This window comes from Amblyomma americanum, chromosome 10, assembly GCF_052857255.1.
Source record: "Amblyomma americanum isolate KBUSLIRL-KWMA chromosome 10, ASM5285725v1, whole genome shotgun sequence".
NCBI classification, from domain to species: domain Eukaryota; kingdom Metazoa; phylum Arthropoda; class Arachnida; order Ixodida; family Ixodidae; genus Amblyomma; species Amblyomma americanum.
The window spans coordinates 105,665,626-105,684,349 of record NC_135506.1 but is presented as its reverse complement, the minus strand read 5'-3'; the positions used below and the strand labels follow the sequence as shown (position 1 = coordinate 105,684,349).

The 18,724-nt window shown below is 45.7% G+C and overlaps 1 protein-coding gene across 1 annotated transcript in view; it reads left to right on the top strand.

Annotated features, from left to right (window-relative positions):
- The first annotated feature begins 2,899 nt into the window (after nt 1–2,899).
- The window catches only part of LOC144106567 (ATP-binding cassette sub-family C member 3-like), a 159,690-nt gene continuing 143,865 nt past the window's right edge, over nt 2,900–18,724 (top strand). The window contains exons 1-2 of the mRNA XM_077639412.1: nt 2,900–2,975; nt 13,235–13,393. Coding sequence (XP_077495538.1) covers nt 13,238–13,393 — 156 coding nt within the window. The 5' untranslated portion in view covers nt 2,900–2,975; nt 13,235–13,237. The remainder of the gene's footprint in view (nt 2,976–13,234; nt 13,394–18,724) is intronic.

Genomic DNA, 18,724 nt, shown 5'->3' with positions numbered 1-18,724 from the left:
AGCCAATGCTTTGCCATTCTGCTGGTTTTCGTTGCAACACAAAATATTAGATTAAACGTGCTCATAAAAAGGCTTTTAAAACACTAAATTAAGAATGCTTCTGCATTACATCACATCATTCCCAATATTTTTGAAAGAAAGGTCGCTGCTTAATATAAGACTGCTTGTTAATTTTTTAAATGAGAATTTTCGTAGTCAAATTGGAAAGTTTTCTTTATTTACTCCACGTTTGATAATGCTTGCTTCGCTAATCGATCTAGATCACTTTTATGAGTTCTATCGAGCAGAAGCGAATATTGACCAAATTTAATGCATGCCTGAGTAGCTTTGGGACGTGAAACCAGCATAGACCAAACATAATGCATGTCTTGTGTCGTTCTCAGAAAGACCAAGACATGTGTGCCCGTTTTCACTGTAGTTTTAAGAGCTCTGGGTAGCCCTGGACGTTTGTGTGCAGTCCAGAAGGCTGCAGTCAGATAGGGCACTTATACAAGCTTCCCAACCCTGTCGAATAGCGGTTGGAGTAACTCTGAAACCAGAAGCCGTAGTTGTTACCAATCCTCCATTCGGTACAAAATATATGTTAAATGAATGTCTTCCGGACCGACGCATCTAGGAGAAAAAAGCACTCAGTGGACATTTGCCACAGCCTTCAACTAAGTGAAGTGTTAGTACATTGCATTCAAACTCCAGCATAGACTGTCGGTTGTTAGTACATGCATTAAAACACCAGCATAGAGTGTTGGTTGTTTCTACCTAAGAGCTTGGAAAAATGGAGCACACCACAGAATTTAAAGGCACACTGAGGACAATTCCACATGAAGTTCTTGTTCTCAGTGAAACTCAACGATTTTTCTGGGCAATACTTATATAGCAAAAAAACAAGTTCACAATCCCATCCAACCCCGGCAAAAACTACCTTCATATCATACGCGGTACATTAAAAACTGGGAGTTTCAACATCAATAACTAATTACGGAAAGGAAATGTGATCGAACTTAATTCTAATACTGCCGACTATCTTCACAGAAATGTCCGGTCTACGAATTAATAAAACCTTGATATGTTAAGCGCTTATTTCACAGTACTGTGTTAGTATGTATATCTTTGTTTCTAGGTGTTGATTTTAAAGGAGTACAGACACCTAATTTTTGTGGCATGTTTTCTTTTTGATGATAATCAGGAAGACATTACTGCGCATGAATCACCAGGAGTTATATATCTACTACCGCTAAATAATTTATAATCGTGTTTTTCTTCTCTTGTTTGTTTTAGTTTCGGTTTCAACAGCGGAATTATAGCTGTTATGCGAAATAGTGGTTTTACGCAACGTGAGGCATGAAAAAACGTCGATATAATCGCTTCCAGTATATAAATTTAAATACCCCTGTTCGCCGATGATTTTATACTTTATCATGACATTTGTAGCCGGAACGTTCAGGTGTTGTTAAATATGCACTTGCACATAATTCAGGAGTGGTGCAAAACTTTGCAAATGTACAAGGATATAAAAAAGAGTAGCTATGACTGTGACGCGAAATGATAATCCATTGAAGTTCCGCTACACCATTGATAACAACATCTCATCTGAGGTAACGAACTACAAATACCTAGGAGTCATAATCACATCATATTTCAAATGGAATGACCCCTTAACATATACAGCAAATAAAGCTATGAGGCAACTTGGATATTTAAGGAGAACACTTGGTAAATTCACGACAAAAATCAAACTACTTGCATACAAATCTTTCATTAGACCAGTTTTAGAATATGATGCAGTGGTTTGTGATCCGCACGCCAAAATCAATATCATCAAACTTGAGAATGTCCAGTGTAAATCTGTCGGGCTCATATACAACTGTTATAGCTGGAAAATGTACCCAGCAACCCTTTTGCAAACAGCTAATTTAGAAACCATGCAAGAAAGACGATGCCAAGAAAGATTAAAACTTCTATTTGTTCTATCATAACCAACTTGGAATAACCGGAAATGCATCTTTTCAATCAGTTACCCAGCGACAAATTCGCTCTTTTCATTCAAAGAAGGCGAGCGATTTTTTGTGCAGAACAAATGTGTTCAAAGCCTCATTTTTTCCTGCTACTATCTGTATTTGGAACCACCTACCTGCAAATGTGGTTGAGTGTTCGACGCTATCTTCTTCTTTGAGTGCATTCCATAATAGATAACGGTGTTTCACGCTGTCGTATTATAGCGTTTGTACTTCATTGTTGTTTTTTTCTTTGTACGTGTTATACATGTTGTTTTCGTTGTCGTCCTTCGCAAGACTGAATGTAAATTGTATTCTTGTCAACTTTATTGCTATCTACCCCCAACTCCTGCCTAAATATGACTTTGGGGCTGGCAGTTGCAGTGACAAAATAAATGAACAACCCGCAGCTAGCTTGGGGACCTTTCTTTTCCGTGGATGACAAACTTTCTTTTGTTCACTAACACTTTCAACCAAACACCACCGTTTCACTATCAACGCACTCTACTTGTTGGCATTTTTTCAACGAGTGCACCACGTATTGTTGGTGTACGAAAAACAGAGGAACGACCCTAAAGCCGTGTTTTGATTTTAAAAGGAAAACAGCGAGATTAGAACTTTATCACTCACGCGCAATTTATCAAGCCATATGTCTTCAGGAAATATACCCGTTTTACGAAAAAAAGAACTTGAGTGAACAACTAACTCAAGTAAAAAAATTGTGCTGTCACAATTCTTGTGCTAAAAATGTAAATGTGAAGTTTGGGATCATTATAGCTTTATATTTTTCCTGAATGCAAGCTGAGTTCCACAGGAGGCTCCACGCGCATCACCCGAGGCCTTATGTATTTTTTTCAGCCATGCGCAGCTGTTGCAAGAGGAAACTTGGTGCCAGATGCGTACGGTAGTTTAGCTGCCGGTGAGGCTTCAAATGTAGTCTTCCATCCCCGCTGCGGGCGAGCGAACGACACCTCGGATGAGCCGGTAAGGATACAAACTTCCACAGTTTACAGATTTTTAGCGCAGAAGAACTAACCTGGAGGGTCGGAGCCTAACAAAACCGTTGCTTTTTTGTAGGTCCTAGCAGCAACGCAAAATGATAAATGAAGGGTAAAGTACGCCAAGCTTCTGCACTGTATACGAATGTTGCAAACATTCTCTGTCATTTTTTTTGCCGTCAGTAGATGGTATATTACTCATACATGCGCGCCATCGTAAGCAAGTTGCGAAAGAAAAAATGGCTGGCGGTTTAGCATTGCTAAGCACGAGAGAGAGAGAGATAGAGAAACAACTTTTTTTTTATTTTCAGCAAATGAAATGGCAGGTACACTGGGTCAATTGAGCCGCTCCGGGTGTCCGACAGTTGTAGTCTGTCAGCGATCTCTAGCGCTCTCGTCGTTGCCTTGGACTGAACGTCGGGGTCCAAACTAGAGAGAACAGTTTCCCATTGCCCAGGAGAGAGAGATATAATTAGATCTACTGGAGGGGGATCCTCCGAGGAGTCCCAGATTATGTGGTCAAAAGTGGTAGGCTCATCGCACAGTTGACAGAACGGGTTTACCAAATAGGAGAGCATGTTAGAGTATATCCACGGGTTCGGTTGCAACCTCGATTGCAGCCGTCGCCAAGTGGTAGCCTGTCATCTGCTCAGCGAATTCTGCGGAGGAGGCAGGCGGATTTGTAGCTCTCTCTAGTATTGCGTTATGACGTGATACGGGTCCATGACCTCAATTCGGGGCGCTTCCGTGTCAGGAGCCTCCTCACCTGCTCGGCTAACAAAACCTCGAGCATAGCGGTGAGCGGCTTCATTACCTAGATCTTCCACGTGGGCCGGGACCCAGACCAAATCCAATTCTCTACTGTTTTTAGGCAAGGTTTTTCAAATTTTGTAGGCTGTGGCGCAGATGCGTCCCCTTGCTAAGTTGCGCAAAGCTGTATTGGAATCGCTAAGAATTGTTTTAGCACCTTTCTTAAGGATTACCAGGGCGATGGCGGCCTCCTCATACTACATTACTTTGTCCGTGACCACCGTCGCTGCGACCTCGCAGGAGATTCTGACCTCACCTGCAGCATACGCGGTCTAGTCCTGCCCAAGCCCACCTGCCCTAAATCCCGACATTCTGTGGCAATAAAGTTGTTTCTCTCCCCCTCTCTCTCTCTGCGATAGCGGAATAATTTCGACTACCCGGGCATATTTAACGTAGAGGAGGGGGTGGCTTCTTGGCTTTGCGAAGCTGGGATCTCGCACATGTGGCGAGGGCTCCTTGTCATCGAGGGTATCCGCTACTAAGCCGTCGTCTTCGCTTCAGATAGGGCGGTTGTTGCGACGTTCGTTCCTTATTTCAATCCTTCCTCTCATATCTATTTTAACTCTCCTGTCTGCACGTGGCAGCGATTGTGGATCCAACCCGACCGCGGCGGCAGCGTATCGATGGAGGCGAAACGCAAGCAAAAGCGCCCGTGTGCTGTGCGATGACATTGCACGTTAAAAATCCCCAGGTGGTCGAAATTAATCCGGAGACCTCCATTACGGCACCTCTTCATCTCTTTTTTTTTCTTTCACTCTCTCCTTCTTCCCTCCCCTTTCGGCGCGGTTCCGGTGTGCAACGAAACAAGTGAGACAATTACTGCGCCGTTTCAGTTCCTCACAATTGAATTTTCATTTCATTTCCGCTTGAAGCCGCCGCGGTGGCTGAGTGGTTATGGCGCTCGGCTGCTGGCCGAAAGACGCGGGTTCGATCCCGGCCGCGGCGGTCGAATTTCGATGGAGGCGAAGTTCTAGAGGCCCGTGTGCTGTGCGATGTCAGTGCACGTAAAAGAACCCCAGGAGGTCGAAATTTCCGGAGCCCTTCACTACGGCGTCCCTCATAGCCTGAGTCGCTTTGGGACGTTAAACCCCCATAAACCAAACCAAACCATTTCCGCTTGAGGCAATGGACAGGCCAGCGCACTTTCCATTCTTACAACAAAGAGTATGGTGGAGCTGCCATAAAAAAAACGTAAACCAATGAGCTCCTGCCTGCCATTCTTACAACAGTCACAACATCTTTAACGTGCACTGACATCGGACAGCGAATACGGGCGCCGCCACCGAAACGCAGCCGCCGCCGTCGGGCGGGTCGCCACTTACCTCAAAGCGGAATTGAGGTGTCCCATGACCTACGGAGCCAGCTATGCCCCTTTCTTTTCCTGAAAGCCAACGGAGTCTAAACCTTCCGCTGGTTGGTTTTCATAAAAGGAAAGGTACATACATGCCTGAACACACACACACGCACGCAGCAACCACACACACACACACACGCACGCTACACACACACACACAGCTGAAACCCGTGGAGTGGTGCTAGAAGTGCATTTCCACGAAAACAACATTGTGTCTGGCTTTAAATCTGAATACTTTATGCAGCGCTTTGTAGTCCGAAAACACTTCAAGCCGCACTTCCCGGGTTTTTCAGTGGTGTGTGCCTGTATTCAGCGTCTGAATAGCGATTGTAACTGGCTCAATGGGTCAGCGGACAGCTGAATAGCGCTGAGTAAATAGTGGTGACCACCTACAAACTGAGGCAGCTATGCGCCCTTTCTTTCCTCAAAAGCAGATGATTTAGACTCCATTGGTTTAGTGTAAAGGAGAGGCACATATAACTGGCTCCCAGGGTGAGTTGATACCTCAATCGCGCTATGAGGTAGGTGGTGGGGCTGTCCACCTGCATGGTGGGATAACTGGAATACCTTTATTAAGGCGTAAACCTTTCTTGGCTCATGAGTGGCGTGGTCGGAAGTTGTAGACGGAAGTTTGTAGACGGAAGTTATCCGCACGAACTGTCAGTACGTAAGTTTCAAGTAAATAAAATAAAATGTAACAGTTGATTACACAGCAGTTCGTAAGCAACATATATGTAACGAAATAAATAAACTGAAGTAAAAACTAGAACAAATATTAAAACAAATATAGAAAACAAATAAAAATAAAAGATAGCGTAATAAAAAGAAAGAGAAATGAAAAGAAAAGTAAAAAAAAACACTTAATAAGATAAAAAGAAAAATAATAAAATTTTAACAAGAAATGAAAAATGGAGAGAGAAGGTGAATGGCTTTCGCATTTCTATTTTCAAGCAGGCATAAGTACAATCCTGTAATTTTTGTCCAACCGATAAAGCGAGGCTTTCGCCCTCCTGCCCAGACGACGGCTAGGAATACTGACTGGCATTACTGGCTGCCTGCTTTTTCCGATCGCCTTCCCTCCACCGTCTCGAAGTTTCAGCCTATACACAGTGAAATGTTCACATGTAGAACTGTGTACAAACGCATAGAACGAAGGAGATAAACACTTGAAGGGACATCAAGGTTCCGCCTTAAGGTTATGACGCGATGAGTTACTGGGTCCCTGCAGCGGCTGAGGTCGCACTGGCGCATCACTTGGCAAACAAAGTTATTTCATGCTTTGCATTCATAGACCGCGGGGAACTCTCGTAGTACCACTCCGTATGCAGCGTTGCCGCTGTTAAGGTATGCGCGACTGCCTCCTGCAAGTCGCTGCTATGATAGTCAGCCACCCGTGGGATCTCGTGGGGCTTGTGAGACACAGACTGCTCTCCGCGAGAATCGCCTCCCGACCAGTCATTAATATTACTGCCGGCTGCCATAGGGGCAGGCTGCCCCCCGCCATAAACAAACCAAAAACACCCATCTGGGTCTATTTGTGTTTAGTGTGTTGGATCCTGGCGACATCTTCGGTCAGTCGGACAATCCGCACTTGAGTCTCTGGGCCAGAGCTGAGTAGTAGCGCCTCCTATTGTTCCAGCGTCCTAATATTACGACCTTCAGGTGACGCCTGTGGGCATCCCCATACAATATGGTTGAGATCAGCCCTGTCCTTTCATGGCCTACTGCTATCAGTGCACTGCCCCAGATAGTAATGGCTGCAAACATCCGGGTTCGGATATGAGCTTGTTTGCAGGCGACTCCATGTTGCTGCCAGATCTTTGTACAATGAAGATTTAAAGGATGAAATTTGGCTCGTCCCATTTGTACTGTTAGGTAATCTCCCTGTAACTGACTAAGCTTTCGCAACCTGTGAAAGAGGCGGGTGGCACACTGGCTCGGAAAGTAAGATCCCAAGCCAGTTCGTGAGCCGCCTCGTTTCCAGTGCGGAAGGCGTGCGCGGGTGTCCAGATAATTTGTATCGGCCTGTTTTCTCGGCATGTGTGTAGAATTCTTAGCGCCTCAGGAGAGATCCTTCGGTTAGCGCATTTTACAATCGCCGCCTTGGAGCCGCAAACTATGGTTTTGGCCGTAGTGCCCGCTATCGCAAGCGCTATCACGGATTTTTCACCGTTGCCATCCTGTCTGTTGTGACCGACCCTCTAGCTACAAGTTTCTTATCCGCGTTCACCACGTTTGCAACCAACCCTCGGCCATCCCCATAGTGGCTGGCATCCACATAGACCAGGTCCTGTGAGGTTGGCAAGCGTTTATTCAGAGGCTCGCTCGTCTTCTCTGTGTGCTCCTTGGGATGTTCCGGAAGCATTATGCTTGGCAGGGGCGGGGGGGGGGGGGGGATCTTTTTGAGGGCCATCACCACCCACAGCGGGTCGAGGTTGACTCTTTGCTGTCCTTCGTAGCCGATGGCTTGCTTCTGTAACTGGGATTGGTCGTTAGACTTTCGTATTGCGACACCAGGCAGGCTCCTAACGTATTGTGAAACTCTATGTCTATTCGGTTTAGTGAGCTAAACCGTCGCCGTAGCTCAGTTGGTAGAGCACCGAACGCGATATTCGGAGGTCGTGGGTTCGGATCCCACCGGCGGCATGGTTGTTTCTTCTGCTGCTTTATAAGTAATCTTTTTAATCGATAGATTAATCTAAGTATTATTATACCACACATCAGCACTACATATTAAAAAAAATTAAACATTCCCCTATGCACCTTGAATTCGGTGACTGTTGGCTCCCTTCAAAAGTTTGTCAAACGAGCCCCTCATTTACTTAACTTTGTCTGCTAATAGCTTAACGAGGGACTCGGTTCTGGCAGTCTTGATGCCATAGGTAGCATAAGAGGGCTCTCGCACAGTTTCCGCCCTCGCCGTTAGATGGCGTTCTACGTCACATTCATGGTAATACAGGACGTGCTACGTGCGCCGCTACGGATGAGAGTGGCGCTGGTGAACACTCTCAAGGTTCGCTTACACCCAATAAACATAAATAACCACGAGAGCAGCAGATTGGACAGCCGTCGCCGTAGCTCAGTTGGTAGAGCACCATACGCAATATTCGGAGGTCGTTGGTTCGGATCCCACAGGCGGCATGGTTGTTTTTTCTGCTGCTTTATAAGTAATTTTCTTTAGGTGATAAATTAATGTAAGTATTATTATCCCACTGATCAGCACTACATATTTAAAAAAATTAAACTTTCACCTATGCACCTTGGTTTCGGTGGCTGTTGGCTCCCTTCATATATATATATATATATATATATATATATATATATATATATATATATATATATATATATATATATATATATATATATATATATATGAATGGAGCCAATAGTCACCGAAACCAAGGTGCATAGGGCAACGTTAATTAATTTTTTATGTGTTATGCTTATCAGTGGGATAATAATACTTAGATTAATAAATCGCTTAAAGAAAATTACTTATAAAGCAGCAGAAAAAACAACCATGCCGCCGGTGGGATCCGAACCCACGACCTCCGAATATCGCGTCCGGTGCTCTTACCACTGATAAGCATAACACATAAAAAAATTAATTAACGTTCCCCTATGCACCTTGGTTTCGGTGACTGTTGGCTCCATTCATAAATTTGCCAAACGGGCCCGTCATTTCATTTAACTTGTCTGCTATATATATAAACGCAGCACCTAAAATCAAGCGCACCTAATTTGCATTTGGCCTAGCTACTCAAATCAACCATCATTTTTTCATTCGGCATGTGGATTGGTAGCCACTGCGCTTGCTTGACACTTTTTCGGATTTTCTGCTTCTCGCAGACGTTAGACTAATGTAGTGATCGACGTAGGCCACCCTAACAGCACAGGTAATGAGCCTATTATTAGGAATATATTCGTAAAGGCTGTTCCTACAAAGGACCGGTGTAAACCATTCATCTCCAATGTTGGGCAATGTACCTGTGCGTTTTTGGGGTCTTACGTATGACGAAAGCCTTGACCCGTAATAGTCGTGGTTGGCTTATTTTATTCCCGATTGTCTATTAGTGATTTCCCTGGTGTGTCTCACGATTTGCTGAGTGCAGCCTTCGAGTTTCCTTATCATCTGCAATAAACCGTGCTTACGCACAATATTTCATGCCTAGCTGATAAACAGCCAAACATTTTTTCTTTATGCCGTCAGGAGGCACATTTAAATCAGCTGTCCAAATTGAAAATTTTGGTCATAATAAATAACTAGTTGTGCATAAAAACACCCGTGGGCAGAATCCCTTGCATTAAAGTCTGAGGTGGATAGCAATCAGAATTCAAGTTCAAAACTGAAAGTTCTTCCAATGCAGCAAGGCCTTTAATGGTTGTACTTCAGCCTCTCCTTAACAGAACTTGTCTCTGAGTCAGTCGATTTCAAGAGAGGCGTAACGCAACGGCACACGTTAAAGATATCCAGGTGGTTGAGATTATTCGGGAGCCCTTCCCACTACGGCAGCTTTTTCTCTCTTCTTTCATGGCCACTTTCCTCGCTTCCCTCACGGCGCAGTAGAGGTGTCCGCCAGTACGTGAAACAGTTACTGCGCCCCTCACCTCCCATAAAACCACTAATACCACGACTTAACTTGACAAAATGTACGCGATAGGCTTCAGGATTGTGTGGGATTCAAACAAATTTCTCATAGCGTCTGTCTGGTTGTAATCGCTGGTTCTTTCGTCCCAGCCAACACAGTTTTCGTAAAAATTTATCTGCGACACCCAACCTGCACTTTTCGTTAATCATATAAGCTCTCATTTAGACCTCAACATACCGGTAGACTCCGTGTTCTTAGATTTCGAAAAATCATTTGACAAGATCCCCCACAACAGACTATTCTTGAAACTTCCACGCTTAAATCTTCATCACTTAGTTTATGTTTGATTACGCAACTTCCTAACTTCCTGTCATCAGTTTATTTTCGCAAATAACCACTCTTCTCCTCCTTCCCCAGTGAGCTCCAGTGCGCCACAAGGTTCCGTTCTTGGCCCCCCTTTTCTTAATAGATATCAACAACCTTCCTGATGGCATTTCTTCTAACATACGACTCTTTGCTGAGGATTGTGTTATTTACAGGCCCAATAGAAATAACTCGGACGTCCTCGCTTTACAACGTGACATAAACGCTCTAGCGAAGTGTTGTGAAACCTGGTTAATGTCACTTAAAATTTAAAAAAAAATCACATCTCGGACATCCTCGCTTTACAACGTGACTTAAACGCTGTAGCGAAGTGTTGTGAAACCTGGTGAATGTCACTTAAAATTTAAAAAAAATTAATCATATATTTCCACCATCGCCACTCCTATGTATTCTTGGCAACTTAGTAATGTCACCTCTGTCTTCGTACAAATACCTTGGAGTTATTTTTACACACAACCTTTCATGGTCCTCTCACATTACAAGAATTACTAACGACACTAACCGCACCCTTGGCTTTCTGCGCAGAAACCTGAAATTCGCCTCCCCTTCTGTAAAGATGCTTGCTCATAAATCTCTTGTTAAACCCAAACTGGAATATGCATGCGCAGTTTGGGACCCTCGTCAGATTAACCTTTCTAACAACCTCGAATCAGTCCAAAACCGCGCTGCTCGTTTTATCTACAATGACCATTCATATTAAACCAGTGTCACATCGCTCAAACTTAATGCAGATCTTCCGAACCTTGAAACCAGGCTCAAGCTTATCAGGCTTAGTGTCTATCATAAGTTTCATCATTTTCCACTTGATTGCACCATCATTTCACCAGCACGTCGCCACTCTTCCCGTACAAAGCACTCAAAGTATACCGTGCGCATGCCCGCACATCGTCGCATCTTCATTCTTTCTTCGCGCAAACAGCGAAGGTCTGTAACAATCTGCCCGAAGGAGCCACACCTATGCTGTCAATTTCAGGACTGCCATTGAACACGTCATCATTCACTGAAGATGACCATCCCTCTTGTAATAGGGGCACTTGAGGAATAAAAAATAATGATAATAATTGTGTTTTGCAGTATGAGCTTTTATATGCCGTACACCCGAGACATCGCGTAGATGAAGCCGTCCATGGTCACAGGTAGAGGCGGCCAGGACAAAAAGAAGAGATAAAGAATGAAGGGGCGGTGATGAAAGAAAGAAGAGAAGAAATAGTGAGAGTTGATAGAAGAACGCTGTGGCAGCAGAAATATTGAAATAGCAAGAACTAAAGAGAGAAACAAGCAAACAAGCAGGGCGGAAATGAAAAAGGGCTGTTGCGCAGACAGAAATGGGAAGAACAGAATCTCAAACTCTAGCTGTGAAAAATTTCACTCGGGCGCAGCGATGCCTCAAACACCTGGCTATCGGATCCGTAAAGGCCATCAGCCATATCAGCCTATCCATCAGATTCTTTCTCTCTCCCCTGAATGGCTGCAACTCGGAAGCGAAGTGCTTGGTGAGAGGGAGTCAATCAATAGCACTGCGGGCGGTCGGAGAAACGTAATAGCACACGAAAAAATAGTTGCGCTTTAACTCTGCTATACCTAATTAGACGAGCGAAAGACTCGCCTCCATCGCGCCTCAGAGTCGAGCCCCCAGTGACGCCTACTGAAGCGAGCGCGGCGAGGTGCACGCTATATCCGGCTAGTCACGTGGTAATGTCACCTGGTACGTCGGAAATTCGGCGCAGCAGCGAGGCGAGCGGTGCGGCGCAGGCGGGGCTCGGCTCCATCTGTTGCCGGTCACAAGGTATGACGTCTGGCGTGGGAAGTCTGGCTCAAGGTCAAAGTGAAACCTTGTTGACCTTGAAAGTTGCAGCTCGGAGAGTGGAGCTTTCCCTCCAAAAGTGCACTGTAATCTACGGTGCGCCTAGAATACCCCAATTCAGCAGTGCATGCATGCTAACCTGTGTCCCTTAGGTCATACCAACACAGTCCGCGCCCGAAATGTTCAGAGACAATCCGAAACGTTTCTTACATCTGGAGCGTCGGGTGAAATCTTGGGCAGTGGCCATTAGCGGGAATGTAGGGAACGAGCGCATACTTGCAAAGAGAGAAATTATCGAGGCCACATAACACTACTTACGCGCTGTGAATGCAAAAGCATGCACGCGTGGTGATAGAGTGCGGCGATGGCGTACTACACTAATTCAGAGTACAGTGAAGCTGATCTATTCGCATCGCACCAATGTAAGTTGATGATGACGATCATACCCAAACCCAGTGGGAGATAATGGCGGCTTTAGCACAAAATTCAACCTCTACTACTTTATATGAGTCAATGTTCCGCAATTTTTTTTTTTGCTGTACAAGGTACCCTGGCGCCAATCCCCCCCCCCCCCCCCCCCCCCTTCCTGTGGGCATGGGCAACTCCAACAGAGGACAATAACAAGAACGACTGGTGGTTTAGCTTGCGGTATCATGTCCAACAATTTCGGACAAAAACTTTGAAAATTGAACAGTTGTAAAATACGTTTATAAAAATATTCAAGCAATCGTCCAATCTTCTGATATGTAGCAAGACCTTCCATAAATGTTCTTCCATAGAAGGCTACCATAAAGAACCAACGGAAAGGTTTTTAACAATACCAAAAACATTAATAGAAAAAATTCAAAACTGCTGTCGTGTGATCTGCGGATTTACTGATTGTTCTGGGGAAATCTTAAGTTATATGAAAAAACTGTTTTTATTATAGATTCACAGCTCAAAAAGGCTGTGGTTATGGCGCAGTTGTGCTGCAAACCCCATGCCAGAATCTCGAGCGCTTGTCCGCCGACTTTACTTCGCTGAGAGCCTGCTTGCAAAACCGAGTAACATCCTTTAGGATTGAGTTTTGGTAGAGCAAGGGTCGAAGAACAGCTTTGAGTGGCCTTTCTTTGTGGCAGTATTCGACAATAAGTAGCTAGTTACTAAGAAAATCAGCTTCGTGACCGTTTCTAAGCGTAATGGTGCGCCTATAAAATTCCATATCTTGCATGTTTTGGCGTCACTAAAATTACAGTTAGTTATTTTGCTCTTGAACAGTTTTTTTTTTTTCAAACTTACCGTTTTCTGAACGACATGTTTTGCAGAAAATGGATGCCCTCCGCGCCGCAGAGATTGCGGCTGTTCTCCTAAAGTGTGCTCCCCTCGCCATCCTGGCGCTCTTCGGGGCCGCGCACACAGCTCACAGCAACTACCCTAAGGGAGCGTGTATTCGGTGCTGGACTCTGCTTGACGCCGCCCACATGGTGAGCGCTGTTGATTGCTCAAGTGGCACGCACCGCGATGGCTTAGTGGCTGTGGTGTGTCGATACTAAGCTCGAGGACGCCGATTAAATTTCATCGGGCAGGTTTAACACTCAGGAGATGCATATGTGCCCCTTTTCTGTGCGATGTCTGTGCGTGTTACAAAATTCGTGGTGAGCAACTGTGTTCCCTCCACTACGGCACCTTTTTCTCTCTTTCTTCTTTCATTACGACCTTCCGCCTTTCCCTTACGGCGCGGTTCCGGTGTCCACCGACATATCTGAGACAATTACTGAGCCTTTTCCTTTCCTCAAAAACCAAGCTTCAAGCTCTCTGAGTGTGTCTTCTTCTCTGTTCCGTCATATGCGCTGTAGTTAGAAATACGAAAACCAACTCGTAAAACTTATTGCGTATTGGACTACGTAACCACAAAGAGAGCCACGGCAATGACCGCGGATGGGGAAGAGGGAAGGCATTGGGGGGGGGGGGGGGGGGGGTTACATGTTCCCGAACGACCGATTTTACAGCTGGACGCTCGACACATTGGGGAGGGGAGGGGGTGCGTTACATGTTCCCGAGCGACCGATTTTACCGCTGGACGCTCGACACATTGTGGAGGGGGTGGGGGAGCGTTACATGTTCCCGAACGACCGATTTTACCGCTGGACGCTCGACACATTGGGGAGGGGGTGCGTTACATGTTCCCGAACGACCGAATTTACCGCTGGACGTTCGGCACATTGGGGAGGGGGGTGCGTTAGATGTTCCCGAATGACCGATTTTATCGCTGGACGCTCGATACGTTGGGGAGGGGGTGGGGGGGGAGCGGGAGCATCGCTATAACTAATAGTGCTCTGATCATGCGAACTTTGTGATGTGTTACTCTCCTCGCTCGCTGATCTTAAATGGCAGAGCATAAAAATATTTAAAGCAATAACTCAAACTTCTCGAAATAATCTCGTTGGTGGAGTGGGCGGAGTAGAGCTCTCGGAAAATTTCACATTCTTTGATACGCCTATGGCGGGGCATTTTGGTTCTCACGATACGATGATAAGCATTTCCAGTAATTGTTGTATGGTGAAACAGTTGAAATCCGTGGAAAATGGGTCGCTTCCTCACATTGCGCGAAATGCGGCCTCCGAGTTCATGACCTGTTGACACAGATTGCGGGGCTCTCGTAACTTGTGATTTATGCCACTTCCGGACGTTCACATCTGTTGCTGCTGCATCACAGTAGGATCCGGTACCCTACGTGGTTTTTGCTTTTCGACCGAATTTACCACACATGTTTGCATTTCTCATGTCTGGCAGAAGAAGTTCATTAAGCTACCCAAGTATGTCCCAAAAGCGTGATTCCGATTTTTTGGTTCCACATTGCGAGGCCAGCTTAATATACTGGCCCCTGAAGGCGCATAGGGCAGACTGGGAGTGAGCCCTGTCATGCTCGCTGCGCCTTTCATGATAATTCGTTTAAGCTGCTCTCTCTAGCTCTGACATTCCAGTCCTTTTGATGCAAAGCGCAGACACTGCTCTGCAATGAGCTTCCCCTCTATTGCACCAAGCAGCGCGTATTCAGTATTGCTGGCCCAAGGCTCCTTGGTACGTCGGTGGATAATGTCCTTCATTATAGTGCCACAAGCGTGTCTAATGCCGCCGCAAAAAACAGAGCTGGTTTTCGCGTCGGTAGTAATTAAGCGACTGTGTTCTAAAGATTTGGCTGCGCGGGTGCGACGGTGCAAGTGAAACTTCTCATTTGTTATGCTTTCCTTTTTGAGTGGATAACAACGTATTTTTATAATTCAGTACAACATTTATCTTCGTTAGGCCTGTGTCTTCTCTGGCACTGGAAAATCTTTTTTAGGGCGAAAGCATTACTGCACTGTCAATCTTTGACTTTTACTAGCTTGAAAATAGCAATCGTTGACCCTTGACATTTGATGCTAGCCATTTGACCTTTAACATCAAATGATTTTGATATAGCGTGGCTAGGGGAAAGTCACGTTGTACGAAAGTTTAAGAGAAATTGTCTTGGAGGGCAATGATTTTAAGGAAGTTACTCAGGAAAAGTCAAGCGAATTTGAAGGACAAGTCAAGTCAATGTTTATTCAAGCTAATTCAAAACCGAGTGCTTTCGCGCGTCATACTTGGTTTAATGGCGTAAAAACTGTGTCAATTGTTCGTTTATATCATGCCAACCCTTTGGAAGAAAAGTTGTTTTTCGACGGGTTCCCGCACCCTCCATTCGCTACGCGCGCGGCGGGTTACAGTTAATGTCAAGGAAATCATGTACGAAATTTAATAAGGGTTTCATACCAAAGAAGCATTCTTATTCTTGTACGAGGCAACGGCGAAACACATGCCACAGGAGCAAGCTAGATAATCGAAGGTTATTACGGGTACCCGAGTGGATGTCAAGAGAAGGCAAGCGTAGCGGGGGGAAGAAAAAAGTCAGGTTTCCGGAACAGATAAAGAGGGTTGCGGAGATAAGGGATACGCAGCCGGCATAGGCCATTGCTGATTGTAAAAACATCGCAAAGCCCTTCTTAGTGCATTTGGCGCAGTTAGGCTGATGACGATCACTTGCCAAATGACTTTCATGCAGCCATCTTTCGACCACATGTACACAGAAAAGCCGGAACATAAATCTTCTTGTGGGTAAAAAAATTACGTTCGTAATGAATGATCATGTTTGAGGAAGTCCTGAAGTTAAATGAACCTTAAACGCACCTTTCTCTCCTCTGAAAAGAACGACGCGATTAGGAGAACTGATCAACAAAAGATATGAAAATATTTTGAAAACTGGTGCATGCCATGCCAAACACTCGGCGCTTCTTCACGCTTTCGCTTGCGTAATGACAGCACGAACCTCAGCTCCATTTGTGTCTCGTGAGCGCTTTGTAGTGGGGCACTCGACGGGAAAAGACGGCAAATGGAAGTCGACGCCATTGGTTCCCCCTCGCACCCCTGGATGTTGAAGAGCTCCAATGACCTCGCAATTTTTGCCGCAGGATATAAGTTTAAAAAAGCACCAGCTTGCAGAAGTATCAGACGGCCCGGATAGACCGGTAATTAACATTAGCAATGAACGTAATCAAGGTTCCGATCTTGCACTTCAGAAAAAAAGTCAAAGCACAGGCATTTAGGATGTATACTTTGATGCTCCGGGTCCTTTATCTTTCGGTACAACTAAAACCTTCAAGAGAAACCTCCGCCACATTTCTATTCGTTATAAAGCATGAACAGAAGTTTCATATGGGGAAAACTGATTTTTGAGGAAATGCAAGACCCAGTAACTGACTCAGTTCTATAGAGAAACCTCAATCTCACTGTTAGGAAAAAGGGGACGGTTAGAGTTAAAGAAGAAAGAGGAACAGAGGTGCCATATTGGGCTACAGAATAATTCCGACACCCTGGGTACCTTTAGTACGTACGGACATCACACAGAACACGGGTGAATTTTGCAGGTCCCCTGCATCTAAATGCGGCAGCACACCAGGATTCGAGTCCGAGTACTCCGGCTCAGTAGCCGAGCGCTCTAATATTATATCGGGAAAGTACCCTTAGGGAGCACAGCGCGAGTGAGGAAGCTAGGAAGCAGTGCTGACGTACTCTATCATTAAAAAACGAAGTTTGTAAGAATGTTTTGACTGCTTCTGAGGATTTTTAAGTTTGGTTGTAGGCAATTCACTTGCACAAAACGAAAATCTGGTCTCATTTTAAGAGAAAAAAACAGCTTTAGAGAAAGCTTTAGAAAAATATTTCCATTAGCAATAAAGTAGCATTGTTGCACTGTCCTCACTAACGGAGTCCTATCACAGTGCAATGCACGCAGGCTTTACGCCACAGGTGTTCAGGCTGCAGAAAAAATATTTCCACACTTTACTCGTGACTGTCACGCAGTGAAGTTTGGACGCTAAAAAAGGTGAAGGGCAGCAAGCAAAACAACCATAAAAAAGATGCAAAGAAATTTTCCAGCCAAGAGGTCGTACCTTGCGGTCACCAAGCCTCCCACAACCTGGAAAAGGTGGCCAGTGAGCACAAGGTAGACGTGGTGTTTTTTGCTCCGAGAAAGGTCGCCGGCCTGTGTTTATGCATTGCAGGGAAAAAAAGGTGCAAGAATGCGCTACTCGAGAGCAAACACCCCATGAGGACTGCAAAAAATGAGTGGTATATTAGTTCCCCCTTACGTGCTACAAAGTCTACGTTGGGCAAACCGGACGATGCCACAGGGAGCGCCTGCGTAAATTACGAGCATACATTATCAAAAAAAGGCTCTTATCTTCCTGATTGTGTGGCATTAATAGAGGAGGTAAATGCGCTTCCCCCATTTAATCGCGGCTGACATCGTTCAGTACAGCTGGACGCCACCCCGTGATCGCGCACGTACCGCGAGCACGCCTTCCACTGCGGGCCTTGCTCTGAGGGAACTAAGGAATGACTCTCTGGCTAACACAAATAAGGCATTTACTGCTACAGCAACAATAGCGCAAGCTAGCAACAAAATACGGTAAGGAATCGAGGCTGTACGACTCACCAGTACGGTTGCAAGCGAACGTTCGCCCACGCTAGGGCAAGGGAAAACTACGAAACCTGACGGGACGAGATGCAGGGGAACGTTCTCCCCGCAACTTCCTCTCCCCGCTGGCGAAGAGCAGAGCGCTCGCCGAAGAGTCCGCACGCGCCGTGCTCCCCAGCAGAAGAGATCCCCCGTGCGCGCGCACAGCAATCACGCCGTCCGTGGCGCTCGTGTAGCTGCGACGCCGTCGCCCTCCCTTGTCAGTTAAGGTAACTAGGGACGCATCGCATTGAAGCAAACCACAGGAGATGGCGGGGCAGGTCTCTACGTCCCCCCAACCTTCAACATACCTACGTGCCTACGAGTACACGCAATGGAGGAGTCTCCTGTTCTTCATGCACTTGAGGCAGGTCTTGCAGTGGAGAACACGTAGACTTCCGCAGCGTTCGACGTGGTTAGACTCACATGGTACGTGGAGTACGTGTCCGCAGGCCCGCGAAGAGAAGGCCAGTTAATAATAATAATAATTGTTTTTTGGGGAAAGGAAATGGTGCTGTATCTGTCTCATATTGTTGGACACCTGAACCTCGCCGTAAGGGAAGGGATACAGGAGGGAGTGAAAGAAGAAACGAAGAATGAGGTGCCGTCGTGGAGGGCTGTGGAATAATTTCGACCACCCGGGGATCTTTAACATGCGCTGACATCGCACAGCACACTGGAGCCTTAGCGTTTTGCCTCCATAAAAATGCAGCCGCAGCTTTTTTTTTTATGGAGGTGAAACCCTAAGGCGCCCGTGTGCTGTGCGATGTCAGTGCAC